At 58.1% G+C, this 12,581-nt stretch overlaps 1 protein-coding gene across 1 annotated transcript; it reads right to left on the reverse strand.

Moving 5' to 3' along the window:
• Nucleotides 1-11,170, reverse strand: CALY (calcyon neuron specific vesicular protein). The gene is made up of 6 exons (XM_025396085.1): nt 11,021-11,170; nt 3,423-3,577; nt 2,476-2,589; nt 1,455-1,568; nt 378-697; nt 1-149 (listed from the first exon to the last, which is right to left on the reverse strand). The coding sequence occupies exons 2-5, from the start codon at nt 3,555-3,557 to the stop codon at nt 407-409; spliced, it is 654 nt and encodes a 217-aa protein (XP_025251870.1). The 5' UTR covers nt 3,558-3,577; nt 11,021-11,170; the 3' UTR covers nt 1-149; nt 378-406.
• Nucleotides 11,171-12,581: the final 1,411 nt, after the last annotated feature.

Consider the following 12,581-nt stretch of genomic DNA (forward strand, 5'->3'; position numbering starts at 1 on the left):
TCCGGTGAACGTGAAATCTTTACTTAGAGAAAAGCGACAGAGTCAGAGACCCACGGGGGCAGGGCTGCAGCGAGGGCGCCTGGGGGCGAGACACGAACACGGCGGAGAGCATCGGGCGACGCGCTGGTCACAGGAGCTGGCGGGGGACGCTGCGGAGACAGAGCCCGAGGGTTGAGAGCGGCGACGCGGCCGGGGGCTCCCCACGGACACCGCGCCCCACGGCGGGCTCGGATTCACACCCCCCTCCCGACGTTCTGGCGGGCCGGGTCGGAGGGAAGAGGAAGAGGGGGGTGGCCGGGGTCTCTGGCTCAGAAGCGGTGCGGGAGGCCAGGAAGAGACCGGGGCAGAGCCGGCGGGGCCCCGCGGCGCGCACCTACCCCCGACCGGGCTGCGGGGCCGGAGACCATCACTGCACGGGCGGGGGCGCCGCGCTCCCGGCCGCCTTCCGCGCCGCCTCCTTCTCCGCCTTGGCCGACGGCTTCCCGGGGGGTTCGGTGGCCGCCGCCGTCCCAGCCTGGGTGGGCCCCTTGCGCTCCTCCTTGGCGGCGCGGTAGCCGTCCCCCCAGGCCGCCGGCGTCTCCGTGCCGTGCTTGCGGCTCAGCGGGTAGGCCCCGATGGCCGCCAGGATGCTGCGGTGGCGCTCGGGGTCCATCTCTGTGTAGTACATCTCCAGGGTCAGCGGCGTGCAGATCTTGTGCTGCGGGAGGGGCCGGGTCAGGGCCGGCGGGCCGAGCCCTCCTGTGCGCCCCGGGCCCGGGCCCTCCCACTTCTGCGGTTGGGGGCACTGCGGACAGTTTGTAACGGAGCCATGGTTTCAGGACACCGAAGGTCAGCCTCCGGTTCAGAACTCAGGGCCCTGGGGGGGGGGCACGGAGCCAGGAGGTCGCGGGTTGTAAGGGGAGGGGGCCACCCAGGGAGAGGGGCGCAGACACCAGTGGACCTGCTCAGCCCAGCAAGGCCTCTGCGAGCGCGCTCCAGAGCATAAACCATGGAGTTAAGGAGAAAAGGAGCAGATTTTACTTCTGATGAATAAAAGGCTTTCTAAAAACACACTAAATGCTATAACTATTATTGGCAAAGAGATTAAAAAAAAAAGGATGGAAAAAATATTTGCCAAATATGTAGGGAGCATTAATATCATGTTATATAAAAATAAAACCTCACACAAGTCACTCAGGAGGACAGATGACCCCTAGAGAGACGGCTGGAGGGCGACCTTTTCTGCCTCGTCTTTTACTTATTTTTTAAATTACAAGAAGAGAAACCCATCACTAATACATCTTTTCTTTTAAATTTTCAAAAGATAGACTTTCATGTTCTAGAGAAGTAACGGGAACATGGCTTTGGAGACCACTTTCCCCCAGCAGCAGCAGACACCCCTGCCACCCCCTGCCTGGAGGCTATGGGAGGAGGCGCGGCTCCACCGACCCCCACCAGAGCCCTGGCCCCCTTACCCGCAGCAGGAAGCCGTCGGGGCAGGTGAACTGATCGTACCAGATGGCCTTGTACATGATCAGCACGCAGCCCAGCAGCGCCATGGCGAAGGCGATCATCCGCGCGGTGGGCAGCTGGCAGGAGGGCAGAGAGGGGCTCAGCCACGCCAGGCAGGGGTCGCCTTTGTGGGGAGCTCCTCAGGGGCTGGTGCTGGCACAGGACCATCCCCGCCCTCCAGTCTTGATACCCCACCCCCGCCCTGGGCAGCCAGTGGCTTTTCCCACTTTTCCGAGGGTCAAGTGTGCAGGCATCACCCCTGGGGGCCAGGCCTTGCTGGCGGCCCCTCCACTGGGGTTCTGGAGACATCTGCCACCAGGTAAAGTGATGTGGCCTTTGACCCAGGTGGGTCTTGCGGGAATTTGCAGCTTTCCTTCGCTGTGGGCTCCACAGGGGATGGGGGCCACAGCCTCAGGTGAGTCGGAGGCTGCACTCACCAGGCCTCCCAGGGGACTTCCCACAGTGGGTGCTGTAACATGAGCTGCAGACTGGAACGTGAAGCCAGGGACGGGGAGCCCTAGCAGATCTTACTACTGGAGAATGGAAGGCTTTGGAAACAGTCCACTAAAAATGACTAAAGCTATCTTAATAACGTTGAGAGATTTAAACAAGAGGATGAGAGAAGATATTTGCCAGATATACTGCAGAAAGAAAGTATTACATAGAAAGCCCGTAAGTCACTGAAGATGAGACAATGACCCTCTGGGCAAACAGGCAAGCAGCACTGGCCAGCGCTTCCCAGGAAGAGAAATATCTCAGGAGCGCCACCGTTTGGTCAGTCTGCACCTGCAGCCTCGCCAGGGGGCCTGATGACTGCAGGGCAGTTGGAGGCCAGCTCTGGGTGGGATGACTCACCGCCACCCTCTCCTCCCAGACAGCAAGGGGACTCCAGCCCGGCCTGGCCTGAGCCCAGGCACCCCCAGCTGCCTTCCACCTTCTCCCCCTGCCCTGAGTCCCCACAGTGGGTGGGGTGAGTGTGGTTACCCTGCGTCCTTCCTCTGGGTGGCTGCAGTTCAGCCTCTGGCCCTCCAGGTCAGGGAACTTCTTCTGCTGGTCTGAGGAGGACAGCTGGTATTCTGTCTGTGTCTTGATGACCACCTGTGAAAAGAGATGGCCATGGCCTCAGTGGGCAGCTGGGAGGGACCCAAGAGAGCCCTGAACTGAGAGGGGAGGGAGCCAGGGTCAGCTTCGTGGCAGTGGTGTTGACCCTGACCATCTCCCAGGACCGTCTGGTGGATGGCAGGGCTCCAGCAGCCACAAAGTTAGGCCAAGGGAAGGTGGACACTGAAAGTCTGCTGGGCACATGGCAGCCCTGGGCTTGGCCTGGTTGCTGACGGAGCCCCTCGCTTTGCCTGCTGCCTTCAATTCAGGGTGCTGGAGAATTGCCCTTGGCCAGCAGGGGTGGTCCTCCTGTCCCGGGTCCCCAGCATAGATGCTGCCCCCACCTCCAGCAGGGACAACTCAGGGTGCCTTTCATGCTGCACAACTCCCTAGGGGGTCAAACTGGGCTGGGCTAGAACTGAGCTCTTTGCTTCTCCCCAGTTTCTGCTATAAGTACCCCCAGTGGTCACTTGCCCAGGGACCTCCATATCTCAGGCTCAACCCAGGACAGGGCCATGGCCCGAGGGAAGGGTGGGAAGCGTTGCCTGCTGGGTGCCCTATGGACAGCAGGTGGGCGGGCTGCTGTCTAGGAGTCAGTGTGTGAATTCTTGGTTACCCGTCGGCCAGTTTGCCCAGCTCTGGCATATGGGGGAGCTGACCAGGAGGTCACATAGAGTGCCCATGGCCAACTGGGGTTTTGGTCCCCACGGTCCTTCTTCTGCTTGCTCTACTGCACCTGGGAAGAGGCCACATCTAGACAAACCTCACCCCACACCCCTTTGTTCCCAGGGGAGCCTGAGAAGGGACTCCACGCTGGCCCAGGCCCTCACCTGGTCAGGGAGCGGCGGCTGGAGCTGGCTGACGTCCAAGGGGCTGATCAGAGGCACACTGTCCATGGCAGCCCCATCCTGGTCCCCAGGGTCTTTACCTGGCTTCCCAGAGAAGCTGCAGCCCAGCTTCACCATGGTGGATGGCAGTGCTTGTCCTGTCCAGAGACAGACAGGGTCACTGCCCACAGGCTGCCCCCCTGGACACCCACGCCAGCTGGCTCTAAAGCCAGAGGACCCTGAGCTGGTCCTAATGCTCCTCACACCAGAACCAGGGACAGGCTGTAAGTGGTCAGGCCAGCCTCCTTGGGCAAACCGGTCAAATCCAGCCAGATGCTGGGTACTGTACCTTCTTGACCCCCACAGCCCCTCTGGACCCCACAGCACTGAGGGGAAAGCACCCCAACCAGTGACTGTCCATGAAGCTGGGGGAGTCTTCCACCAGCGGCTGCTCTAGACAAGACAATCTCCTCTTTTTCCTTCTTCTTCTTCTTTTTTCTTTTTTTTTGAGATAGGATCTTGTTTTGTGGCCCAGGTGGGAGTGCAGTGGTGTGATCTTGGCTCACTGCAGCCTCTGCCTACTGGGCTTAAGCAATCCTGCCATCTCAGCCTCCCGAGTACCTGGGACCACAGGCGCACCCCACCACGCCTGGCTAATTTTTACATGTTTTGTAGAGACAGGGTTTCGCCAGATTGCCCAGGCTGGTCTCAAGCGATCTGCTTGCCTCAGCCTCCCACAGTGCTGGGATTACAGGAATGAGCCACCGCGCCTGACTCTAGACAACCTCTTAAAGCCGACAATCCTGGACATCAGTCTGGAGAGTTGGGTGCCAGACTCAGCACATAAAAATGCTGGAGACCCAGCTAAATTTGAATTTCAGATAAGCAACGAGCCCATTTTTAATATAAGAGCATCCCTCGCAATAAGCGGCATGGGACGTGCTTATCCTGAAGTCAGTCTTCGTTCTGTCCGGCGACTCTGCCGGAGACGCAGGAAGTGAGAGCGGCCACAAGAGGGCACCCGCGAGTCAGCCCAGCTGCGAGCCCGGCGCTGAAGGCCGCGGAGAGCGGGGCCCCACCAATCCCGGAGAGGCCGAGGGTGCTCGGCTTCGCCTTCAGGCGGACCTCCTAGAGAAAAAGAATGCAGCGGATGACCTCCGAGCTGATCAATGGAAAAAGCAGAAAAACAAAATGTATTCAATCAATCAAAGGAAAAAAAGAACGGTCCTGTGTGCAGTAGAAACGGAACCTGTGGCCCGGTGCGATGGTGGCACCTGGGGTCCCAGCTACTCGGGAGGCTGAGGCGGGAGAATCGCCTGAACCCGGGAGGCAGAGGTTGCAATGGGCCGAGATCGCGCCACTGCACTCCAACGTGAGTGACAGAATGAGACTCCGCCTCAAAAAAAAAAAAAAAAAAGAAGAAAGAATCTGCCATTGCAACCTTCTCACAAAGAACTCCAAGCGCAGACAGCATCACCACAGCATTCTACCAACCATTTACAGGGAAAGTAATGCAAACGTCCACAAAACTCTTCCAGAAAGACAAGGGAGCACTCACCAGCTCCTGAGGCCAACTAGCCTCAGTCCCCTAACCCAGCAAGGACAGCATCGGAGAGGAGCTCACAGGCCAGCCTCCTCCACACGCACACACCACTGCGAAGCCCCAAAGCTCAAGCAGGATGAGTCCAGCGAATACAACAAGGTAACATATGACAGGTTGGGTGTATTCTGGAAATGAAGTTTGGCTTAACATTTGGCAAGCAATCGTATTTTTCACCGTATTAACAGAACAACGAAAAAGCGTATCTGATCAATTGCTAGAGAAGTAGAAGTAACTCTGGGTAAGACTCATTTACTATTCCTCGGACCCATTAGCACACTAAGGCAGGAGGCGAGTGCTGTAACCCAGTAACAGTGAACCACAAAATCCCCACAGCAAACCTCACTGAATGTGAATCCTGAAAGCGCCTTGATCTGCGGTTCTACAAGTTATGGCGCTAGAGGTCTCAGCCAATGCTGTAGGGTAGGACAAAGAAATGAGCTCTAGTGCCAGGCAAGAATAAATAATACTCTGATTATTCACCCATTAAACACTTTGTGTTTAGAAACCCCAGAAGAATCTATAGACAAATCATAAGGATCAAAAAGTGAGTTTGGCAAGGCTGTTGGATTTAAGGTATTCAGAAATCAGTTACATTCCTATATGTCAGTGGCAAAAATAAATAAATACATAATTTATTGAAGTACTCCATTTAAATAATATCAAAACTATCAAATCCTCAGGAATAGGTGTAAAAAGAGCTGAGGAACAGGGACAGGGCAGGGCCTCCACATGGAAACCAGGGAACATTGTCGACAGACACCAAGAAAAGCTAAATCCCCCAAGTAAATGGGGAAGGCTGTGTCTATGGATTTGGGGAGTTTCCATGTTTAAACAAATTACCCACCCCCCGATCTGTAGATGCAGTAAATCTTAATCAAAATCCCAACAGTTTTTTAAATGAACTTGACAAGCACTGTCATTTTACATGGAAGGCAGAGGGGCAGGAACACACCAAATATCTTGGAAAATAACATGGACTGCCGGGCATAGTGGCTCACGCCTGTAATCCCAGCATTTTGGGAGGCAGAGGTGGGTGGATCACAAGATCAGGAGTTTGAGACCAACCTGGCCAACATAGTGAAACCCCGTCTTGACTAAAAATACAAAAATTAGCCAGGTGTGGTGGCACACGCCTATAATCCCAGCTACTCGGGAGGCTGAGGCAGGAGAATCGCTTGAACCTGGCAGGCAGAGGTTGCAGTGAACCGAGATTGTGCCACTGCACTCCAGCCTGGGCAACAAGAGCAAAACTCCATTAAAAAAAAAAACCCGGCCGGGCGCGGTGGCTCAAGCCTGTAATCCCAGCACTTTGGGAGGCCGAGATGGGCGGATCACGAGGTCGAGACCATCCTGGCTAATACAGTGAAACCCCGTCTCTACTAAGAAATACAAAAAAATAGCCGGGCGAGGTGGCGGGCGCCTGTAGTCCCAGCTACTCGGGAGGCTGAGGCAGGAGAATGGCATGAACCCGGGAGGCGGAGCTTGCAGTGAGCTGAGATCCGGCCACTGCACTCCAGCCTGGGCTACAGAGCGAGACTCCCTCTCAAAAAAAAAAAAAAAAAACCCCAAAAAAACAAAAACAAAAACAAAAAAACATGGAGGAGGTCTCATCTGCCAGGGTCTGGCTTGTTGCACAGCATTGGAAATGGAGTGGTGTGGGGCTACTGTGTGGTAGAAGAAGTCCCACATGACACACTTTGCACACACGGACCCTGATTTGCAGCGTAGCTGCCTCTCAGTAAACCTCTGTCTGCATCAAAAGCAGTGAGCCTGATCCCTACCTCACATTACACAGAGAAGTCTACTTCAGGTGGATAAACCTGAACTGGAAAAGCAAAACAATAAAGCACCTCAAAGATAATACAGGAGAAGATTTTTCTGATCTCAGGGAGGGAAAAATTTTTTCATTAGGACAATAGGTACTAACAACAAAGGAAATATTGATAAAATGACTTCATTAAAACTATGAACTTCTGCTTATCAAAACAGCCTTCAAAAAATGGTAGGAAAAACCAATACTGGGAGAAGACAGTTGCAACCCACAAATGAGGAGGGTACATTGTGGGTTGAATGATGTTCCCTCAAAAATACATCCAAGTCCTAGGATCTGTGTGAGGGGTGCCTTTGAATGGGACCTCATTTGAAAATATGGTCTTTGCAGATGTAATCAAGCTAAAATAAATTCGTCCTGAATCAGGGTGGGCCTTGATCCAAAACTGGCATCTTTATTACAGGGAAATTAGATGTAGGAGACTGCTATGTGCAGACGGAGCAGAGACTGGAATGATGCAGCTGAAACCCAAGGATTGCTTGGGCCACCAGAAGCTGGAGGAAGCGAGGAAGAAGCTCCCCTAGAGGCTTTGGAGGAAGCATGGCCCCGCGAACACCTTCATTTTGGACTTCTTGACTTCAGAACTGTGAAAGAATTTATTTTAAGCCACCCGCTTGTAATTTGTGACAGCAGCGCTAGGATGTCCAGTTAACTGCCAGAGCCAGCAGTGACCACTCTTTCTCGCCCTGCAGTGGCCAGGCTCCGCTGTGGGTTCCAGGTGTGGGAAGGCGCCAGGGGAACAGGAGCAGGGGACCCGCGGTCGCAGAGCTTCTGCCCAGCTGCTGCCACTCAAGTAGAGGCATCTGCGTGGAGGAGAATCTAAGGGTGGAAGGAGCTGAGGGTGGAATGATTGCAAGGTGGAAGGATCAGAAGGGGAAGGATGAAGGATTGCGGGGAGAGGGGGAAGGATCCAAGGGCAGAGGGATCCAACGGGGGAGGATTGCGCGGGTGGGGGTGGGGTGGAGCGGAGGGAGTGGAGGGTGGAAGAATCTGAGAGGGGAGGGACCCCAAGGGGGGGGGGGGGGGACCCGAGGGGGTAAGGATCCGACGCAGGGGGAAGGATCCGAGGGTGGAAGGATCTGAGCGGGAAGAATCAGCCTGGCGGAAGGATCCCAGGTGGGAAGGGTCGGAGAGCGGAAGTATCTGAGAGGGAAGGTTCTGAGGGGAGAAGACTCTGAGGGGGAAAGATGTGAGAGTGGAAGGCTCTGAGGCGGGAAGGCTCTGTGGGCAGAAGGATCTGAACGGGGAAGGATCTGAGGGGGAAAGGACCTGAGGGGGAAAAATCTGAGAGCGGAATGATCCGTGAGTGGAAAGTTCTGAGCGGGAAAGGATATGAAGGGGAAGGACCTGAGGGGGAAGGGTCTAAGGGCGAAGGATCTGACGGTGGAAAGATCTGAGGGGGAAGGACCCAAGGGCAAAAAGGTTAGAAGGTGGCAACTTTCGCCTGGGGAAGAATCTGAAGGTGGAAGGATGTGATGGAGAAGGCTCTGATAAGCAAGGACCTGAGGGCGGAATGATCTGAGTGGAAGGCTCTGAGGCGGGAAGGATATGAAGGGGAAGGGTCTGAGGGGGAAAGACCTGAGGGTGAAAGAATCTGAGAGGTGTGGAAAGACCTGAGAGGGAAGGATCTGAAAGCGGAATGATCAGAGTGGGGAAGGATCTGAGGCCGGAAGGCTCTGAAGGTGAAAGCTCCGAAGGATCGGAGGGGGAAGGATCTGAAGGGGAAGGATCTGAGGGGCAGGGCATGAAGGGGAAGGATCTGAGGGGGAAGGATCTGAAGGGGAAGGGCATGGGGGGGAAGGGCATGAGGGGAAAGGATCTGAGGGGGGAAGGGCATGAGGGGGAAGGATCTGAAGGGGGAAAGGATCTGAGGGGGAAGGATATGGGGGGAAGGATATGAGGGGGGAAGGATATGAGGGGGGAAGGACCTGAGGGGGAAGGATATGAGGGGAGAAGGATCTGAAGGGAAAGGATCAGAGGGGGAAGGATTTGGAGGTGGCAGATTCTGCCTGTGGAAAGAACTGAGAAGGAACGACCAGAGAGGGAAAGGATCTGCGTGGGCGGGAGTGAGGCTGGCAAGCGAGGGCGGGATAGGAGATGGAGGAGGCCACTCTGAGCCGGAAGGAGCTGGGTGAGCGGAGACAGGGTCCCCAGTCCTGGACCTGACCACGCGCTCTGGGGCCCTAACCCATGCCCCTTGTTGCTGGGCGTTCATCACAGGCGACCTTGTGCCCGGCCGGGCCTTTCCGGAAGAGGCCGTGCAGGGTCCCCCGAACACCCATCCCGGGCTGAGACTCTGCCTGAGGTGGGTCCCCACGTGGCCCAGGCAGGGGCAATGGGCACTCGGCGGACGAGGTTTCACGGTGCAGCCAGCGTCCGTGTGTGTGCAGGTGGAGACGGACGAGGCCCTATGGGGCTTAAATACAGGAGTGATCCATGGAAGCGGAGTTGGAGCAGCCGAGGGCCAAGAGGCCGGGGAATGACGTGGTCGTGGGGCAAGGGCGGCGAGCGCCGGGGCTTGAGGTGGAGCTTGGCCCGCGGGGGTGGGGGTACCACCGAGGAGGAGGGGTCGGGGTCTCCCCGGAGCGGACTCCCAGAGCAAGCCCAGCCTCTGTACAGACGGGAGGGGGCGGAGAGGGGGCGCAGTCACGGCCCGCAGTGCCACAGGGTAGAGCCACGCCCCGGGGGGCCGGCGCCAGGGGTCAGGACCCCGCCAGGAGGAGCTTCGCTTCTGGGGTCCCCTTCGAGCCAAACTTCAACTCCAACTCCTCGGACGGCCAATTTACGTCATCGCGGGTGTGCATGGCAACGGAGACAGGCCGAGAAGCGTCTTTAGGGAGAAAAAGCCGTTGGGGGCCCACTGGAGCCTCGCTTCTGGTTCCAGGCCCAGCGCCCCATGCGGAATGCGGGGTTGGTACGGGGGACTGGCCTGTGTGTGGGGTCCAACCCTCCCACCCCACACGCCAGACCGTCCCTTTGCACTGCTGCGTCATGGGGGCCTCCTTCCACGGAAGGCACGCGGCTCGTGGAACTAGGGGGCCGCCTCTGCTCCTCCTCCCGGCCCCTCCCTGCACCTGCGCTGTGGCGGCATCTTCTGCGGGTCCCCTGCGCCCCACCCGCCGCGTTCTGGCAGGGAGGCAGTGCCCGGCTCCTGTCTCTGGGGCAAGGGGAGGCGTGGGATGCTGACGGCAGATGGGTGGGGGCGCGGGTGAGCGAGGCCGTGTGGATGGACAGATGGATGGCGGGGGCGGGGGTGCAGGCTCTCAGTCGAAAGTCCACGGAAGCTCGGCTGGAGGTCACGTCACAGACTCGCTTTCGCATGCGCCCCCCAACCTGGAATGCTGCGTCACGCTGGGGGTGCGCGCAGGTGGGCTTATGTGGGGGGCACAAGAGCGTGTGACTGCGGATCCCTGAGGGTCCCGCCCCTCCCCCGCGGGCGCCACCGCAGCCTCCTGCCCCTGGCGCTGCAGGCGGCCGTGGCTGCCCGGCTGATTCAAAGGCAGCTGCACTACGGGGCCGGCGCAGCCCCGCGGAGGGGAGTGGGCGCGCAGCTGCTACCGCTTCCACTCCCACTCCCACTCCAGCCACCTGTGGCCGCGCACCCGCGCCTGTTGCAGGTGGTTCCGGAGCCGCGCCCCTCCCGGCCTTCTGGCCGCTTCCTGCCTGTCACGCAGACGCCCCCATCAAGACCACCCCCCACCCCGCACCACCGTGCGGGCAGCCGCTCCTCGGTGCTCTGGTCCGACGCCCCTTCTGCCGCCCCCCCCACCCCGCCCCCGGCAGACAGAGCTGGGCAGGAGCTGGAACTGGCACCCCCTGCCCACCTCGGAGACACCCTGAACTGCAGGCTGCGACCCTCGTGCCGGGGCCCCGCCGTCACGGGAAGCCTGGAGACCACTGCCTCGGGTCCGCGGGGTCGGCCTGGCCTGGGACAACCAGAGGAGGCCCGCGGGAGGGGGCCGGCCGTGCAGCGCGCCCTGCACACTCGCATCCGCACACGCGCCTCGCACACACGCACACTCACACCCTCATCCGCACGCGCGCCACGCACAAGCGCACTTGCGAGCACACGCACCTCGCACACTGCCGCACACGCGCCTCGCACCCCCGCACCCACTCGGGCCCCCCCGCCCCCACTCTGCAAGGAGAAATGTGGAAATAGCTCACAGGCGGCTCCACTGGCAGCTGCTGCAGGACGCGGTCGGGGAGGACGACGGTGCGGATGTGGATGCGGAGGATGCGGTTCCAGACGCTTCGCAGCCGGGCGGGGCGGGGGCTGCAGCGGCGAGACCGAGGCTGCGGTCGCCATGGAAACGCGGCTGGAGGCGGGGCCTGGGCTCTGGCCCTGCACCCCCCCCACTCCCCCCACCGCCCCTGCTAGGGAGCCGCGCATGCGCCCCTCGGACCCTGCCCGGGCCTCACCACACACCTCTCACACACACCTGACACACCCCCAGAAACCACACCTCAAACACCAGAAACATCCACCCACACACCTCACACGCATCCCACAGACCTCACAGACACCCCACACACCAGACACATCTGACACACACCTGACACACACCTCAAGCACCAGACACATCCAAACACACACCCCAGGCACACACACCCCAGACACACACCTGACACACCCCCAGAATCACACACTTCAAACACCAGACATTCAAACACACACCTCACACATACCCGACACACACCCGACACACACCTGACACACACCCCAGACACACCTGACACACCTGACACCCCAGATACACACCCCACACCTGACACCCCAGATACACACCCCACACCTGACACACACACACCTCACACACCCCCAGAAACATATACCTGACACCACACACACCCCAGAAACACACCTCAAACACCAGATACATCCAAACACACACCTCTCACACACACACACCTGACACCCCGCAGAAATGTGTCAAACACCAGACATCCACACACCTCACACCTGACACACACACCTGACACCCCCAGAAACACACTTCAAACACCAGACACGTCCAAACACACACTTCACACACACACACCCGACACATCCACGCCTGACACACACCCCACACACCAGACGCACCCAAACACACACCTGTCACACATACACCCCACACACACCTGACACCCTCCCCAGAAACACACCCCTCAAACACCAAATACATCTAAACACACACCTCACACCCCAGACACACACCTCACACACACCCCAGACACACACACCTGACACATACCCCAGAAACACACCTCACACACCAGACACATCCACACACACACCTCACATATACCACACACACACCTGATACCCCAGAAACACACACCTTAAACAGCTGACACACCCACACATGCCCCCCACACACCTGATGCCCACCTGACACATACCCCAGAAACACACACCAGACACACCCAAACACACCTCACACACCCTTGACCCACACACCACACACCTGACATACACACACCTGACCCACACTCCACATACCTGACACACACCCCAGAAATACACACCTCACACACCAGACATACCCAAACACACACTTCACACACACCCCACACACCCCTCAGACACACCAGACACACACACCATACACACATCACACACACCTCTTACACACACATCTGAAACACACTCCCAACCCACACCTCACACATGCCCTTGACACATACAGTTCACACACACCAGACACACCCAAACACACACCCCAGACACACACCTCACATACCC

The sequence above is a fragment of the Theropithecus gelada genome, chromosome 9 (assembly GCF_003255815.1).
Source record: "Theropithecus gelada isolate Dixy chromosome 9, Tgel_1.0, whole genome shotgun sequence".
Lineage (NCBI taxonomy): Eukaryota > Metazoa > Chordata > Mammalia > Primates > Cercopithecidae > Theropithecus > Theropithecus gelada.

Bases quoted from the DNA above. Each gene is read 5' to 3' on its own strand.
- CALY (XM_025396085.1), bottom strand. From the start codon at position 3,557: ATGGTGAAGCTGGGCTGCAGCTTCTCTGGGAAGCCAGGTAAAGACCCT. The intron at 1,569-2,475 runs GTAACCACACTC...CCCTCCTGCCAG, and splicing joins ACCCAGAGGAAGGACGCAGG to CTGCCCACCGCGCGGATGAT. The intron at 698-1,454 runs GTAAGGGGGCCA...CCCCTCCCGCAG, and splicing joins CCGACGGCTTCCTGCTGCGG to CACAAGATCTGCACGCCGCT.